Consider the following 18,947-nt stretch of genomic DNA (forward strand, 5'->3'; position numbering starts at 1 on the left):
GACAGATAAACAATGCCTGACAGCACGACCTATTTATATTTTAGACTTGAATCTAATCCATAATCCAACTAAAGGCAGACTGTAAAGCTTGAGAAAGTAAATCTGAAATATTTTGGGGAAATAAACTGATAGTGTATTGTAGTTTTTTATCAGTTTAGGATCACAGACGAGATCGTGTGACGGCTTTCAGATACACAGGTCAGCTAAAATGAAGAAAGACTATCCTGGGAACACTGAAAGGTGAGCAGAGATGGGATGCCAGTCATAGACACATGTGTCCTTCCAATCATTTCCATTGAGGTGTACAATACGGCATATTTTTAGAAGATAGGAAGAAACCCGGTGACCCTGAAAGAATCCCACACAGACATAAAAGCTGAGGATTAAAACTCGGACCCTGGAGCAGTTAAGGTGGATACTTGGATCTCGTAGTACTCAATATTAAAAGACAAAAATAAGGGCAGTTTTATTAGACTGCAGCAGGTGCACAGCTTTTATATCGTGTTTATTCTGGTCATTTATTATTAGTACATTTATATATTTACTTAAATGTGTCTATTAATTCAACTTTAACTAAGCTTAACACTAAAACACATTAAAAAAAGAAAGATCTAGACAAGCTTTTTCTTATTATTAGATAATACTTTAAAATTCTAACTTTAGTAAGTTTAAGATTATCATTATAGTATAAATTACTTACATACACTGACTAAATCACCCAGGACTTTTAGTTATTGGTTCACTAATTTATTTACAGTAACACACTGGGATAATGAACATACTGTATACCAGTGGCAGGAATATGAAATCTGATTGGTTAAAGAAACAGACCATTGCTGATAGAGACTGAGGTAAAAGAGCCAGCAGAACTGACTATGAAGGCCCTGGGCAGATTAGATTGACATGGCAGCACATCGAGAGTGAAATCTGATTGGAATCTGATTGGAGAAAAAATCTAACGTCCACATACACGTACTGGAAGCAGTGCAGCCAAGAGAAACGCTAGAGAATAAACTGTTGGGAATAAATTAATACAATTTCATGGAACAAATATTAGAATTTAGGTTGTAAATGTAGGTCAGTGCTTCTGATAATGTTTAGGCCTGCAGAGAAGGCTTGGCTGGTCCTGCTGTATACAGTTAAACGGGGGTAGAATTTAATTTTTTCAGCTGGATATGGACATAATTTCTTCCTACTACTGAAGCAATAGACACTATAGATACAGTAATTTAGATCATATCATCTATTTCATGCAGAAACACTAAATGTGCACTATATAAACGAATCGACAGTGGAAGTGAATGAGACTAACTACGAAGCAGAAAGAAGAGTAAACTTTTCCACTTTTCCATCTGTATGCTTAACTTGTATTTATTCAGCAAATACAACAGCACAATTTGTTGAAAACTAAAAAGAGTAAGTATGAAGTAGGCTATAGCTCTAGCTAACGCCGGCCCTGCATTTAAGGCATTTGGTAAATGCCCTTATCCGAAGCAACTTACAACTGAGCAGTTGAGCATAAAAATTCATTGCTCAAGGGCCCAGCAGTGGCACCAATGACTTGGTGGTGCTGGGATTAAAATTTGTGACCTTCCAATGCCTTCACTCCTAAGCTAACAGCCCCCGAAAACACCTTTCTAACTGGAACATTTCTTGCTCTTGCTCTCTGGAATATCTAGATACCTTCGGTGAAGTTGTGTCTCTATGGCTCTCAGTCCACCCGCACAAACAGGCCAGTCTCCAATGTGTGTGGAATGTCTCATTAACATGGCACCTGAGGAGAAGCAGGAGATGTCAAGCTTCCTGTTTCTGCAGCAAGCCAAGCCAAAACACAGAGAAAGGCTGAAAAACTCAAACAGATGTGCGAAACAGACACACAGAAACTCTTTCACAGCGCCTGGCTTCGGATTCGAGTCGGGAAGTGGCTTTGGGCTGGAAGTTGGAATCCATATTTTGTAGCAAATGAGCGTGTATGAAGCGCAGCAGCGATGCGGAGTAGCCGGAGGCCCTAAAGTAAATAATTAATAAATAAATAAATGGAAGTCGACATGGGAAGATTTCCAAAGCATTTAGAAAGGAGAGTGATTTAGGACACACCTGTGATGAACGGGAGCCAGAGGAGAAAGAAAGCACGAAAGAAAGAACAAAAGCGGGATAAATGCAGAGACCTATGCACCGGTTAGATGGATTTATAGATAATGTGATTGATGAAAGCGCGTTTTTATGACTTATAGTTACAGCGAGTACCTTTTTGGAAGGACACAGGCCCTTTACCCAGTGGCAATGCTACGGCCAATTTTTTTAAAAGAAGCATAAAATCCTTGGCACCCAAAATGGTGTAGGAAAGTCAGATTTGGGAATCACAAGGCTCGGGTCCAAGAGCACAGCTGGTAATGCTATGCCTGTGGGAAAAGTGCTGAGTTTGCAGAGAACGAATTCGGCTTATAGGAAGTCTCTCTGTCCTCCTCTTCCCCCTTTCTTAATGTATTTAATGTTTAAACTACAATCGCCATCCATCAAATACACCGTATATCATCTCTTACAATGAATAATAATAAAGAATAATGTGACAGAGAATAGAAATGGTCTGTTTTAATACCTAGAGACTGTGTGTGTGTGTGTGTGTGTGTGTGCGTGTGAGTTAAAGACAGCTGGTGACACTCGTGGACTTGCATCAGGGAACAGGCTGTGCCTGATACCACTGTGCTATTGTGTGTGTGTATGTGTGTGTGTGTGTGTGTGTGTGTGTGTGTGTGTGTGTGTGTGTGTGTGTGTGTGTGTGTGTGTGTGTGTGTGTATGTAAGAGTGATGGAGAGACAGACAGACAAACAGACAGGCAGACATACAGACAGACAGACAGACAGACAGACAGAGTAAATGAGTAAGAAAGAGCACAATACAGTTTACTTAGAACGTGTTGTGTTTTGTGTGTGTTTATGTGTGTGTGTGTGTGTGTGTGTGTGTGTGTGTGTGTGTGTGTGTGTGTGTGTGTGTGTGTGTGTGTTTAAAAGAGAGAGAGAGAGAGAGAGACAGAGACAGAGAGAAAAAGAGATAGTTAACATAGAAAGTGTTATACGTGTGTGTGTTAGAAAGAGAGCAAATAAATAGATACATTTGACAATGTATAAATATAAATAATAAGTAAATACTGAGTGAGTGCAGAGAAAAAGTGTCACTTCTGGTGTGTGTGAGAGGGTGTGTGTGCAAGAAAGTGATTGTGTGAGTCATTGAGAGGGTGTGTGTGTGTGTGTGTGTGTGTGTGTGTGTGTGTGTGTGTGTGTGTGTGTGCGAAAAAGTGATTTTGTGAGTCATTGGGAAGGGGTGTGTGTGTGTATGTGTGTGAGTCAGAGAGAAACGTGTGTGAAAATCAGTGAGTCAGTGTGAACAACGAATATGTGTGCGTTTATCCGTTACTGTCCTCTGGTGGTCATCTATGTACTGCACATTTTAACAGCGTGGAGACGATTTTCTGTTTAGTTGTATCTGTTCCTTTCCCCAGTACATCTCACAAAGAAAAAACTCTACTTTCTCTACAGTATTTGTATATTATATCTATAAACAACAAAAGAGCAAAATAATAAATAATAAAATATAAAAAAAATAAACCTTTAGCATCAGAAAGTTTCAAGCCGTCCATCTTACATCATTACTAATCTGAACTCTGTAGTCAAGTATGTTTTTTTTTTCATATACAATGCAGTACTTAGTGAAAAGAAACGTCATTCCCCCAGGACCAAGATGCTCCATCAGACATCATAAACTAACAAAAATGACAAAATAAAGTGCACATGAGAAAAATTTAGTGCAAAGAAAAGACATAAAACAGGGGAACACAAAAGCATTCAGCTAGTTTATTTCTCATGCTAGTTTAGCAACTAATCTGTTGTTAGTTAGCCCTAGATAATGTTTTATTCATCCTTTATTCATTTTCTCCCGCTTATCCGTAATCCGGGTCACGGGGGCAGCAGTCTAAGCAGGCCCCCGCCTTCGACTGCTGCCCAATCCCTTACGGTCCCTCCTGCAGGTGGTGAGCCCACGGGAAGGCGGCCCCACATCATATTATATAATACACATCATATTATATAATAGGATATATAATATGATGGTTTTTAGGTATATATATATATATATATATATATATATATATATATATATATATATATATATATATATATATATATATATATATATATATATATATATATAGAGCTACCTCTGCTGCAGAAGATAAGTTTATTAGAATTACCAGCCTTCTGCTTCTCAGAGTTCAAGTGGAAGACCAGCTCAGTCTCCTGGCATTTTGTGATCAGTCAAGAAATGTAATTTCCCTCTTTTTTCGTGTCACTGAGGGCGACTTTCTATGTAATGTATTTCAATAGGCAGTATTTTTGGTGCCTCCGCCAAAGCTTACTTTCAGCCACTGGATACCACAGATGCTGTATTTTTCCATGTTTGTTATTGATTTTTTTTTTTACTCTTTAGGCACTATTACTCAACATTTAAGGAGATTTTATCCTTGTTTTAATTGCTTTATATTCGGTAAGTTACACGCTATTATACACCAAGGTAAGTAAATATATTCTGAGACGGTTTGGACATGTGCAGAGGAGGGACATGGGGTATATCGGTAGGAGAATGTTGAGGATGGAGCCACCAGGAAGGAGGAAAAGAGGAAGGCCAAGGAGGAGGTTCATGGATGTGGTGAGGTTATCTGACCTCAGGTTATCTGACCTCCATAAGCATTGCTATATAAATACATATAAACTAACTTGTTATTATATATAACAAAATTATTATCTGATGTGTAAGTTGTAGATATGTTATTTGTCCTGCATGCTCTCGCACATACACTCCATGTTCCTTAATTGCTTTTAAATGATAATTAATAATTCAGAGTTTAGGGATTTCATGTGTGTGTGTTTGAGAGAGAGAGAGAGAGAGAGAGAGAGAGAGAGAGAGAGAGAGAGAGAGAGAGAGAGAGAGAGAGCGACAGAGAGACAGAGAGACAGAGAGAGCGAGAGAGAGAGAGAGAGAATATGCACAGAATTGCTGGCTCACACAAATTGTCCTGCAGTCCCTGCTAACAGAACTGCAGAAAAAACAGTGAGATCCCATATTGCTGCAGAGTACGCACACTCTACGTATACTCACACTCACACACACACACACCCACCCACCCACTGACACACACACACACACATACACAATCTCTCTCTCTCTCTCTCTCTCTCTCTCTCTCTCTCTCTCTCTCTCTCTCTCTCTCTCTGTAGCTGTGTCTCAGTGAGTGCATGTTTGCTTACTTCATCATTTTTTCTTTCTCTCTCTCTCTCTCTCTCTCTCTCTCTCTCTCTCTCTCTCTCTCTCTCTCTCTCTCTCTCTCTCTTTCTCTCTCTTTTTCTCACTTTCAGCCTCCGCCTCACTCTATCTCCTTTTTTTCCTCTCCTCCAAAAGAATTCTTTCTCTCCACCTTACCTTATCTACATTTATTCTCTCTTTTCCTGCACTCAATCAAAGAAGCTCCATCACAAATATAAAACATTAGAAAGAGTAAACAGAAGAATAAGAAGAGAACCAAGGAACCAGAAGATGTCAGATTCAGAGTTCAGGACTGTGTCCAGGTGGCCAAGAGGGACCAGATCAGCTGCTGCGTTTCTCTTTCTTCTTCTGGTGTGTACACATGGAGCAGTCGAGGGACGCCGAGTCACCAAAATCCCTCGCTGTCCAGTGACCTGCTCCTGCACCAAAGACAGCGCCTTCTGTGTGGACACTAAAGCCATTCCCAAGAGCTTCCCGCCCGGCATCATTTCACTGTGAGTAAACACAAACACACACACACATTGTACAGTGTTCATAAGGACTAGAGAAGTCGGCTGAGAGGTTTTAGTGGACTTTCTCCACCATCACCTGTGATAACTGCCAGTTTGGGTTCTTTTCCTGAAGATTTGAACGATTCAGAAGATTCAGTAAATGCAGAATCAATATACATGCAAAAATCCATTGCAAATGTTCATCACAAATGTTGAGCTCAGTAGCTCCTAGTTTTATAACCATAAAGACTGTATAAGACTGTAGAAAGAACATTACTTATAATCTTATACTCCAGTGCTCATGTTAGTTCTCACTCTCCAGTGTTCTGTATTGTTGAAAGATTTATGATCAAACTCTTGATGTCACCCAAATGAGGATGAGGTTCCCCTTTTGAGTCTGGTTCCTCTCAAGGTTTCTTCCTCATAACATCTAAGGGGGTTTTTCCTTGCTGAAAAATGAATTGCCTGCTTTGAGACAATGTCTGTTGTGAAAAGCGCTATAGAAATAAACTCTAAGCGCTATAGAAATAAACTTGACTTGACTTGACAAATTAATAAAATTAATTAAATATATGACAAAAAAGTCTCTCTCTCTCTCTCTCTCTCTCTCTCTCTCTCTCTCTCTCTCTCTCTCTCTGTGTGTGTGTGTATATATATATATATATATATATATATATATATATATATATATATATATATATATATATATATATATATATAAACCAAGATGGTGTTATTTTCTAAAATTACCATTGTTCATAACATATTGCACAATTCTCGATTCTGATTGGCCAAAAACGTAACTTGTGGTTTCTATAGTAATAACTACACTAGGTATTCTACACGATTAAACGATCGCTGATCTAGTGAAATGTATTGTACGGAGGCATTTAGTATAGAAGTGTACGTCTTTGTTTTCCTTTGTGATAAAGTTTTAGAAGGACTGGCATCTAATCATAAATCGATTTAATGCAAAATCTTTGTTATATATAAAGAAATACATATAAATGTTAATTATGCAAAGTTTACTGCAAGCAGTCATTTACTGTGGAGTCTCCAGTGTCAGGGAACAGGAACTAGCTAGTTTCACATAACATTGCACATGAATACAAATGTTTACAATGAACTAAGGTGTAATTGTTTATAAATAAAAAAAATAGAGAATTTTTTATATATGGTTGGTTCGATATATAAAAATATTAACTTTGACTTTGAAACTTTGAGGTAACTCCACATCAATATGTCATGTACCGTCTTAATAATGGGGAGAAAAAAAGACTGTATTGCATATTTATGTGTGTTAATTCTATAAATTGGAAAGTGTTACACTGGACAGGGTTTAATCACAGCTGTCAAAGGAAAGAGCAGATGCTTTTCAGATACATCCTGCAGAAGAAAACTGGTTTGTAGTGTTTTTCTCAGAAATTATTTGTGTGAATGCTCACAATGTGTATTAACGTGGGTGCAATATGACTCCGTAATGCACTCTGTATTTGTGAACACACAACCCACAATGTGTTGTTTAAAAATCTATTTTACTAGATGATGCACGGACAAGTTCAACACATCAGCTCTGTTTTCCTCTTTGTGTCTGTGACCACAGAAACCTCTAAACTGTCTTCGTAGTCTCCATTTACTGTTTCAGAATCATCTTACATTGCATTATTACATATCCTGTGTATCGCTGTGGAAAAAACAAAAAAAAAACAATCGAACCATCACGGAAATTCCAATGGTTTCCAGAACAAATCCGATTAGAAACCATTATTGTTTACCAAATGGTTTCTATTCTACATGCTGTGTTTGTGTACGTCATTAAATCATTATGATCAAACCAAAAATCTGTGATTTTCAGCAGGGATTATATATGATACAAAATCAGAACCTATTCAGCACAGCAGAAGAATGAACAGCCTGGTACCTATTAATAAAAATTTATATTGTTCAGGTGCCCTGTTTTTTTTTCTCTCCACATACTAGAGATTCAAAGATGTGCTGTACGTAACGAGAATGCATGTCCTACTTTCCAGAGATTAAATTCTTCCTCCAAAGCAACCAAGGATACTATTTGAATAATGACTTCAGAGGGAGGAAGTCGTGGAACAGCTGAATATGTAGATCACTTTATAGGACACGGATCGAGTGTTCCTTTGTAAACTAAGAACATTTGAATGGAAAGAAAGAAAGAAAGAAAGAAAGAAAGAAAGAAAGAAAGAAAGAAAGAAAGAAAGAAAGAAAGAAAGAAAGAAAGAAAGAAAGAAACAAACAAACAAACAAACAAACAAACAAACAAACAAACAAACAAGAAAAAAGAAAAGGAAAGAAAAATGAAAGTGGAAGGAAGAATGTGCAGAGTGGAAGAAAGAGACAGAATGAAAGAACAAACAAATAAACAAATAGAGGGGAAAAAGTAAAGAAGGAAATGGACGGAATAAAAGAAGGATGAGGGAAGAAAGAAAGGACAGGATGAAAGAAAGGGAGGGTAGCAAAGAAGGAAGTAAGAGCAGAGGGAAAGATACAGAACAGAGGAAGGAGGGAATAAATGAAGGAATAAAGGATGGCTGGCGTGAATGAAATAGAAGAAGAAGGAATAGAAGAAACAGATAGATAGATAGATAGATAGATAGATAGATAGATAGATAGATAGATAGATAGATAGATAGATAGATAGATAGATAGATAGATAGATAGATAGATAGATAGATAGATAGATAGATAGATAGTGACACACATGGCATGATCTCTGAACTCGGTCTACTCTCTTTACTTTACATAATGCTGCTTTCTGTGGTTCTGTCACTTTTGTAGGACGATGGTGAATGCAGGCTTCACTGAGATCCCAGAGGGAGCGTTCTCTCACCTGCACTTGCTGCAGTTCCTGTAAGTTCCACACATCCTAAGGTTCCCCTGCAGCATTTTCGCTGCCGTGAACGATTTCACCAAGAAAAAATTGATGTGCTTATAGGGCTCAAAGCACATGTGAGAGAAAGCAAGAAGGTTTTTTTCAAAATAATTAATAAATATTATACAGCTGAGCAACTGAGTATTAAGGGCCTTGCTCAAGGGCCCAGTAGTGGCAGCTTGGTCGTGATGGGATTTAAAAAACCCTGAAATTTCTATTGGGATGCATCAGGACCAAAACTAATCAACCTAATTAGTGTTCGAACAATCAGTGATGGCATGAAACGATCGATTAACAGCACAATGTTGTTCAGAGTCGCAGTGACTGGGCATTAAAAACGAATGTCTCAGTGCTCGCAGCAGTGACGTGTTCTCTATCTATCTATCTATCTATCTATCTATCTATCTATCTATCTATCTATCTATCTATCTATCTATCTATCTATCTATCTATCTATCTATCTATCTATCTATCTATGTTTTGATCTCTCTTTGATTTTTTTGTTTGTTTGTATCTTTGTTTGTTTTTGTTTGTTTTTTCTCATTTCTTTCTTTCTTCCTCTTTTTTCTTTCTCAAACATTCTCCAAAGTTTTGTAACTTTGGAGCTCTTTAACTGTAAATCACAAATCTCCTAATGTCCTTATCATGGTATCCTTTCTTTCTTTCTTTCTTTCTTTCTTTCTTTCTTTCTTTCTTTCTTTCTTTCTTTCTTTCTTTCTTTCTTTCTTTCTTTCTTGTTATTTCAGAATTTCTTTTGAATTTGGATAAATGGAAATATATATTATATATATAATATAAATCCCAGCCACACCAACCTGCCACTCTTGGGCCCCTGAGCAAGGCCCTTAACCCCATAACTGCTTAGTTGTATGAATGAGATGCAGGTCACTCTCATTAACTCTCATCTATCTATCTATATTAGCAAAGGGTCAGTTTATGTTTCACCAGTTCAGGACGAGAATTATTTTACTTCTCATGAACTTTAGTTCTTTTAACATTTTTTTGCATAGTAAAGTCTTTGTGTTTGTGTTTGTGTGTTGAGGGGGGTGTTTAGGGTTAGTATGCACTGGAAAACAGTGTGTAGTGTGGTGGGTATCAGTGACAGGGTCAGCGTCACTTCTGCACTCAACACCAGCCAGCAGTCTGCTCTCTACCCACTCATACTCAACCAACAATAGCTGCTCTGTTGTGGTTACATGCGTGTGCGTGATGAATTTTTTGAGACACGGGTTTGTTGAGATCAAGAAAAGCAGGGTTCAACAGCCCTTAGTAAAAAAGCTTTTATTCAATTGAATCAGTTCTAGTTTCCACAGTGCTGTATACAGAGTGACTACACACAGCTGACTTCTCCAACCAATGAAGTCTCAAATGCTCACTGATGATTTTCTCTCATCATTTGGATGTGAAGATCACTCACATTCACGTCCAAAGTGCAGACTTGGTGCGGGACTGCAGGGCTTAGAAGGCTGTTTGGGACAGGAACTTTTATAAATGATCAATTTTAATTTTAGTGTCCTCTCTCTCTCTCTCTCTCTCTCTCTCTCTCTCTCTCTCTCTCTCTCTCTCTCTCTCTTCTGCAGTTTGCTGAATTCCAATACTTTCACTGTGATTGCAGATGATGCCTTCACCGGCCTTTCGCACCTGCAGTATCTGTGAGTCTGCGCTTCACTGACATCATAAGCATTGAAGCTGTGAAGGAAGGGGGGAAGCACGGAAGAAAACAAATAGAACATTCAAATGGACAAAAAAAAATAAAAAGGAACAAAGAAAAAAAAAAGAAACAAACAAAGAAGGAAACGAAAGAAAGGGAAAGAAAATTTAAATGGCTGAAGGGAAGGAATAAAGCAAGAAAAAGACAAACAAAAAACAAAAAGAAAGAACATGAAAGGACAGACAGACAGACAGACAGACAGACAGACAGACAGACAGACAGACAGACAGACAGACAGACAGACAGACAGACAGACAGACAGATAGATAGATAGATAGATAGATAGATAGATAGATAGATAGATAGATAATGACAAATAAGACAAGAACAAAGAAAGAAAGAAAGAAAGAAAGAAAGAAAGAAAGAAAGAAAGAAAGAAAGAAAGAAAGAAAAAAAGAAAGAAAGAAAGAAAGAAAGAAAGAAAGAAAGAAAGAAAGAAAGAAAGAAAGAAAGGCGTGTGTTTATGTACAGTAGTTGGGGTCGCTCGGAGTGTACGTTATTGATCTCGTCTATGTTCCAGTCAGTCTCAGTGCTGAGGTGGACATTTTACCTAATTGCTGCAGCGCAGTTCTGCTCTCTGAACTGTAACTGGAGGCTGAAGTGTTTAGCCAGAAGTTAGCAAGTGATTTTCTTTTAATGAATCCTACAGAATGTACAGAGGAACAGCACAGTGTATTTATATCTATATTCAGGTTTAAACCCATAGCAGTTGTTGGGAGTTTCTTCTTTTAAACAGAGACGTGCTAAAGATGTTTTTAAATCACCCTCACAAACATCTTTTCGGCTTTTACCTTCATGTGACAATTATTTATTTGTAGTTGTAATATTTTTTCCAAATTTAACCCATCACATCTTTCCAAACTGCTGCTCCTGCTGCATCACAGGGCAGTGTTACACACTGTACATTTACTAACCAATCCAGCGTGTTCTATTTAATTGGAAATAAAAAAACAGTACACTGACCAGGTTAATACTAAGGATAAATATACTGAATGTCATAAATGCACTGCTGTGGACATTCTCTGTCTTTTATATTTGACCGCAATAAACTTAATTCAAACTATATTTACAACCAGGGGGTTAGAGGACCACTCAGGGGCTCGTCTTTCTTGCTTTCTTTCTTTTGTTCTTGCATTTTTGCTTTCTGTCTTACTTTTCTTAGTTCCTCGATTTGCTTTCTCAAACGTTTGGTAGCCTTGAAGCTCTTGGAAATGTAAAATACAATTCGCAGATCTGTTCATCTTCTCATCACAGTATCCATTAGAGTTTTCTATTCCTGAACTTTCCTCAGGCAGAGCACATTAGGTTTAAGCCTACATTATTCGTAGGCTAATTATTCTTAAATTATTGAGGTACACATGAAACCTATTCAGTTCAAGAGGCCAGTCATTACTCAGTACTAAATATAATCACTTTATATTGGTGAGTTGTAACAGAAAAAAAAAAAAAGGAACTTAAAGGAACCAAGGATTCCTTTTGGCTTGGCTCAGGGTCCATGAACCCAAATTTTTTAGCTAAGCTGCAACCTGTAACGAAAGCTAGTGTGAGAGCGAGACAGAGGGAAAAAACTCTGTAGCAACTTCAACATCATTAAGCTAAAAGGTTTTATAAGATAAATGTGACGCCTAGCTCCCATGGTGCGACGACCCGATTTATTATGGATTCTTAATTGAATTTTGCAAGACAGTGTTTTATGAATCTAACCGAGACGAAATTAGAGAGAGCGGAAAAAGAATGAGGGTGGGGAGAGACAAGACAGCATGCCATTATATCGAAAGTATTTGCCAATTATTTCAATTAATTCTCTTACGAGCGTCACCCCCTTAAATCCTCTTAATCTCTGTACTTAGCCTGTGGTTTGAGTAATTAATAGTAAATTTTTTTTTTTTTTAATACACTCGTTCAAATTGTCTCAGCCTGTTTGTGTCACTCGGGTCATTTTACTTTCTGCATTGCAGGTTTGTTGAGAATAATGACATCCGGTCCTTGTCCAAATACACTTTCAGAGGCCTGAAATCTCTAACACATCTGTACGTATCATCACAGCACCATATGAGTAGTGTGTTTTATATATAAATCATAATTTCTGACTAAAAATGCCCCTTTTTCCCCCTTTGGTAGATCTCTGTCGAACAATAATCTGCAGGTCCTACCCAGAGAGTTGCTCAAACACCAGGACATCCTCACTGACCTGTAAGTCCACACAAAATATTATTTACTGTATGCGCAGTAGAGTCCAGTTCCTGTAAAACATCTTTACCTGCAAAGGAGATGACCACAGGATTCACCAATTACCAAAGTCCTGGCTATTAGGATGTTATTAATGACTTTGTTGTAATCGTTTAGCTTTAAAATGTGGTATTTTATAAAAAAAAAATATATATATATATATATATATATATATATATATATATATATATATATATATATATATATATATATATATATATATATATATATATATATATAAACAATGATGTAATCACTGATATGAAGATTTCTGCATTTATTTTATTTTTAGAGTCTCCAGTGTCAGCGCAGGAAAAGTTTTCCGGACAGAGGAATTTTCTGTCATGCGTTGAATAAAGATAGAAAAATAATTATTTTACTATTTTTATACTATTTATTTTTAATTTTTATATTATTATTACAATTACAGCTTAAAACTATAAACTATATAAAAGAAAAGTAACAAGGAGAAAATGTAAAGCTAATGTATTATATGTCATAATATAATGTAGTGGTAGTATATAATATAATATAATATAATATAATATAATATAATATAATATAATATAATATAATATAATATATCATAAATCATATTTAATTTAATTTAATTTAATTTAATTTAATTTAATTTAATTTAATTTAATTTAATTTAATTTCATTTCATTTCATTTCATTTAATTAAAATTCAGTGAAAACAGCTGTAAGTAACCGATAAAGAAGTCATGTCTCACTTTTCCTCAGAGACCTGAGAGGGAACTCGTTCCGCTGTGACTGTAAGATTAAGTGGTTGGTGGACTGGATGGAAAAAACCAACACCTCCGTCCCCGCTATATACTGCGCAAGTCCCTTTGAGTTCCAGGGTCGACGCATTCAGGACTTAATGCCACGAGACTTCAACTGTATTAGTGCAGGTAAGAAAGGAGCATTTGGGTGTTCTGGTAACAGCTCAGCTCACAGACACAAACTCATCTTCACTATATGGAGAAATATTTGGACGTCTGACTTTTCCATCCATATGTGGTTCATCCCCAAATGAAGCATTAGTTAGCATAACATTTTTCCTTCACTTGAACTAGGAGATCCAAACCCACTCCACCACAAAAATAGACTAAAATTGGAATGAGATGTTCAAAAAATACGCACCAATCTTATGGCCAGGTGTCTGCAAACTTGTTTGTCTAAATGACAGACGTTCAGCCAGTTAATGTTTCAAGATTTAACGGTATATAGAAAAGGGCTGACTACAATGCATCTTATCCTCCATCCTCAGATTTTGCTCTGTATGAGACCTACCCGTTCCAGTCCCTCTCTGTGGAGTCGTATGACTTCAATGATGACTTGTACGTGGTGTTCGCGCAGCCCAACACTGGAATGTGTACCGTTTACATCTGGGATCATGTGAACATGCTTTTCAGGACCCATTACAACATCACCTGTGAGTCAACTCTTTTTTTCTTCTCTACTTTTCCACGAATGCACAATTTCTCTCTCTTTCTCTATGTCTCTCTTTCTACTTCTCTCCCTTAGCGAAAGCTTTGCACTTTTAACATTGATGACTGTCAGGTTCAATGACAGCTTGTAAATGTTTTGAATCGTCTATTGTATAAACTGGAAAATCCATGACTACATGTGTGTTACACCTACACCTGTATCGGGTGGTTATTCGCCTCCTCAGCGTGCATTGATATCTTGCACACCAAGCCGCAGGCTATCGCTTATTACAGGTTTTGGTTTATTTGGACTTTCTCATGCACAGAAAGGTTCAAGTGAACCAGAGGCAGTCAGCATCTGTAACATAAAAGGTTTTTGCCCTACCTTTCTGATCTCTCTTCAGTCTAAGGTGTGACTAGAAGCATCCGTGTTATTCTTACTCCACTCGAGCTGCTTTTAAGGTAATGGGCCTTGCTGGGAGAGATTGGTGGAGTGAAGAACGAGGTTAAATATTCGGGCTGGGAGTGGGAAGAGAAAGGTGAAGAATAAACCATGACATGTTGTTATAAGGAAATGAACCACGACGGGATACATTGGTGTTAATGCCACTGCTAAATCAATTCTATTTCTCTGGATATTCCAAAAATTATCATTTTACTTAATGAAAATGTATGTATTCATTTATATATATATATATATATATATATATATATATATATATATATATATATATATATATATATATATATATATATATATATATATATATTTAATGTCATGGGACATTTCTAATGAATATATTAATAGTGCAATACCACTTTTTATTTTTTGCTGTGCAGTAATCAGTTTTATTGTTTTTTTTATTGACATTTTTTTAGTTAATAAAATATATATATATATATTCCTTGACAAACACATACTTGACAATAAAGCTCTTTCTGATTCTGATTCTGAGGTTATCGCAGCTAAACGTGAAATGTTCGGATGTTTTCCAGCTCGATCTGCAGTGTACTGCAAGCCTGTAGTGATCAACAACACCCTCTACATGGTTGTAGCCCAACTCTTTGGAGGATCCCATATCTACAAGTAAGAGACTCTAAACTACAAATGCAGTTATGATCGCACATTTACAGAGTATGTTCAGGGGACCGATATTTAATCTTATTTATGTATAGAGACCTAGAATTAAAATCCACCTCCACCACATTTACCATTTGAGGTGTAGCATTGAAATAATATGCAGTCATGAACTGCTTGATGGCAGTGGCAATCACAAAAGCTGACATCAAACGCTTGATGGAGTTTCATGTGTTTCCACAATAACAATAAAACCCAAGAGTGCATCAGTATAATACATTTTACAAACTGGCTTTTGTTTAGCTGAATTTCTTTCCCTTTTTTAATTTTTCGGTTACTAAAAAAAAGTGCCATTTTATAATCGGTTGATATTTTATAATTTCTTATCTACAGAAAGTTAATTTCATATTAATAAGCTAAAAAAATACTCATTTTGGTGGCAAGAAGGTTCACGTAAATATTGTTGAGGGCATGTGATTGGGTTGGAGAGATGAGTGGGGAGTGGGGAGATGGGGAAAGTGAGTGGGGCTTCCAGGAAGTGTCATTTGTTACAATTATATTTCAAGGGGAAAAAAATATTCTCATTTTCAGTATCTGAGAGATTTTTTGTACTAGCGAGCTTCTGGGGAGGTTTGCAGGTATCATTATTATTACATTATTATATTACATTAATAGCAAAAGCTTAAAAATCCAATATAGCTGAATATTAAACAGTACATGTATTCCATATTTGATAATAATAGTACTATTACTATGCTTGTATAACTTAAAAAAACAGCAATATGCAAAGCAGCATTACTTCTGTGTTCTACGCAGGTGGGAAGAGGGGCCTTTACAGTTTGTCAAAGTCCAGGACATCGATGCGAGCCGTGTACGCAAACCTAACTTCATCGAGACGTTTCAGATCGACGGGGAATGGTATTTTGCCGTCGTAGACAGCTCCAAGGCAGGCTCCACCAGCATCTACCACTGGAACAGCAACGGCTTCTACTCGCACCAGTCGCTTCACCCGTGGCACCGTGACACACACGTACACTTCCTAGAGGTGGACGGAAAGTCCAGGCTAATCTTGTCGAGCTCCTCGCAGCCCCCGGTGGTCTATCAGTGGAACCGCGGGACACGGCAGTTCGTCTTCCACTCAGAAATCCCGCACGCAGGTGAGGTGCACATGGTCAAGCACTTCTGGGCCCACCAGGCTCTCTATCTCTGCCTGACGCGCTTCATTGGTGACTCGAGGATTGTGCGCTGGGAAAGCCAGCGTTTTGTGGAGATCCAGACGCTACCTTCACGTGGCTCAATGGCAGTGCATCCGTTTAGCGTCAGCGTGAGGCAGTACCTGGTTCTGGGCAGCGATTACTCCTTCTCACGTATCTACCTGTGGGACGAGCTCACACAGCGCTTCCAGCCGTTCCAGGAGATCAATGTTTTGGCGCCTCGTGGCTTCAGCCTCGTCTCAATTGACAACAAAGACATCCTGCTCGTATCCAGCTTTAAAGGAAAGACAGTGGCGTATCAGCACCTACTGGTGGACCTTAGCGCCAAGTGAGCGCCAACTCGAGACTAAATATGGAGGATAGGTTTTTGCGAATGGAAGGCCGATGCGTTACCTGTCGCAAATTTGATGTAGACTTTGACAGACTTTCATTTACAGTGTAAACATGTCACTGATTAGCATGCTGACTTGCCCGTTCAAGAATGAAACTAGACACCGCTCAGGAAATAATAGCTTGATATAAGCTTCTACATATAGATATGAAATATAGAATGACATCAAAATGAGGATCTACATTCACTGTTGTCTTCATAAGGAGCATCATGTCAAGAGCCTTAGGTAGTGTTAGCATCAAATATCAGATGCTCAGAGGAGAGAGGGGAGGTGGGTTTGAGCTATATATATAATTGGCAATCTTTACAAACATGGTGAGCAGGAAAGATGGGCTACAAGATCGTGTCAGCCACATGATTGTCTGACTGGAAATCTACATGAAGGTGTAGGTGTGGAGGTGCTCCTATTAAAGTAGGTAGTGAGACAACTTTTGATGTATGAAGCAGCCATTCAAGCTTGAATAAAACACACTTTTCTCCTCCTGAATTGTAATTTAAATGGCCTGTCCACATTTCAAATGAGCCAGATGAAGTAATTTATGATTATACATGCTTTAGACAACACAGTATGTTTGTGAGCACATACTGTTACCCCGGGATAATTATATATATCTCAAGGCCTCATCGATGGTTGTGTCCAAAATCAGATTGTAAGATATGAGATTTTTTATGCATGTCCAACGTTTGACTAACATCTATAATGATTTCTGTAATGAGCATATTATTTTAATCTCATTTCCAGCTTACACCCTTTATCCCATTCTACCAACAACGGTAAGAAATAAAAGCACCCGTTTACTGTCATTCTGTGCACTGAAATAAAAAGTGTATATGGCTGAGCATGGGGATTTCGAATTGTGAGCAACTAATAGGAAACCCACAAATGTGTTATAAATAAATTTATACAACACTTTCTTACCATCTGGTGTCTATTTTTAATCAGATAAAACACACGAAAAAAAAAGAGAGTATATTGTGTTGAGACGATTTTTTTGTTGTTGTCTGAATCATAACCAAGTGCTGTTACACACAGTGCAGCACATAACAGCACAGTGTTACTGTGCACAAGACTCCATAAAGATCAAGTACACAACTGTGTGAGATGTAGCACATTGAAGACACACATCAGTGTACACAGAATTATCAATAAACAGATCCAGTGGAAAAGATATTGTGTGTGTGTGTGTGTGTGTGTGTGTGTGTGTGTGTGTGTGTGTGTGTGTGTGTGTGTGTGTGTGTGTGTATATATCAGGAACTCGCCATGCATTTCACATGTAGGCCACGGCAATAGAAGCCATCAAAATTATAAATAAATATATATATATATATATATATATATATATATATATATATATATATATATATATATATATATATATATATATATATATATATATATATAAGACATAGCACTGCATCACAGACAGGAATCTCATACAGTGAGAATGAATGCTTTTACTAAAACAAGAAACCTAATAGACACATATCAACAAGTCTCCTTTCATCACTCGCAAACATCATCTCTAGCAGAAGCATCGAGTTTAACCTCATAAAATGACCACAGGATTTCCTTGCATTTTTGCGCATTTTTTTGCGTCTTATGATTTTCCTGGGGATTCAAAAATGAAGGCAAATTGTGTGTTTTTGTGCAAAATCTACAAGAAAAGTAACACAAAAGTATAAATGGTTCTTGAAAAAGCTCAACAACTGGTTCGACCTTTCCTCACGATCTTCAGCTTTTCTCAAATCCGTCTTGTAAAGGTCCTTGTAAGTGTATCAGTTTCTTCTCCTCTGTCAGCCATTGTGAAATGGAAAAAAACAAAACAGCTTTTCTACTAGCTAATATACACGAATCGATTATTTGAGCTCGTGCAGTTTGCAGCGGATGCGGTTTGCGAGCTTTGACTAGAGCGCTCTCTGACCATCCAATCAAAGGACATGGAAATGCAGACTTGTTTCTATGCCTGCTAGATGGCCTTGAAGTAAGCAAGTCACAATCTGACTGGTTAAAGCAACAGCTTCAAGCAAAATGGATTGGAGGTTAGCAAGAGCCTTTTGATGTGACGGCTGAAATCGGATTGGACAGAAACTCCAAAGTAAAAAATGAGTAAAAACGCTATGAAATGAAGAGAATAGACTATCAGAAATATATATTAAAACTTAAGTGATTTTGAATCCATAT

At 37.4% G+C, this 18,947-nt stretch overlaps 2 protein-coding genes across 2 annotated transcripts in view; one reads left to right on the forward strand and one right to left on the reverse strand.

Moving 5' to 3' along the window:
* klhl22 (kelch-like family member 22) overlaps positions 1-18,947 on the reverse strand; it is a 279,020-nt gene that overhangs the window by 161,152 nt on the left and 98,921 nt on the right. The window lies entirely within an intron of this gene.
* On the forward strand, positions 5,078-17,686 carry lgi3 (leucine-rich repeat LGI family, member 3). The gene is made up of 9 exons (XM_083554037.1): positions 5,078-5,810; positions 8,616-8,687; positions 10,290-10,361; positions 12,379-12,450; positions 12,542-12,613; positions 13,394-13,563; positions 13,923-14,087; positions 15,079-15,169; positions 15,977-17,686. The coding sequence occupies exons 1-9, from the start codon at positions 5,587-5,589 to the stop codon at positions 16,704-16,706; spliced, it is 1,668 nt and encodes a 555-aa protein (XP_083410163.1). The 5' UTR covers positions 5,078-5,586; the 3' UTR covers positions 16,707-17,686.

Source organism: Silurus aristotelis (genome assembly GCF_946808225.1).
Source record: "Silurus aristotelis genome assembly, chromosome: 11".
Taxonomy (NCBI): domain Eukaryota; kingdom Metazoa; phylum Chordata; class Actinopteri; order Siluriformes; family Siluridae; genus Silurus; species Silurus aristotelis.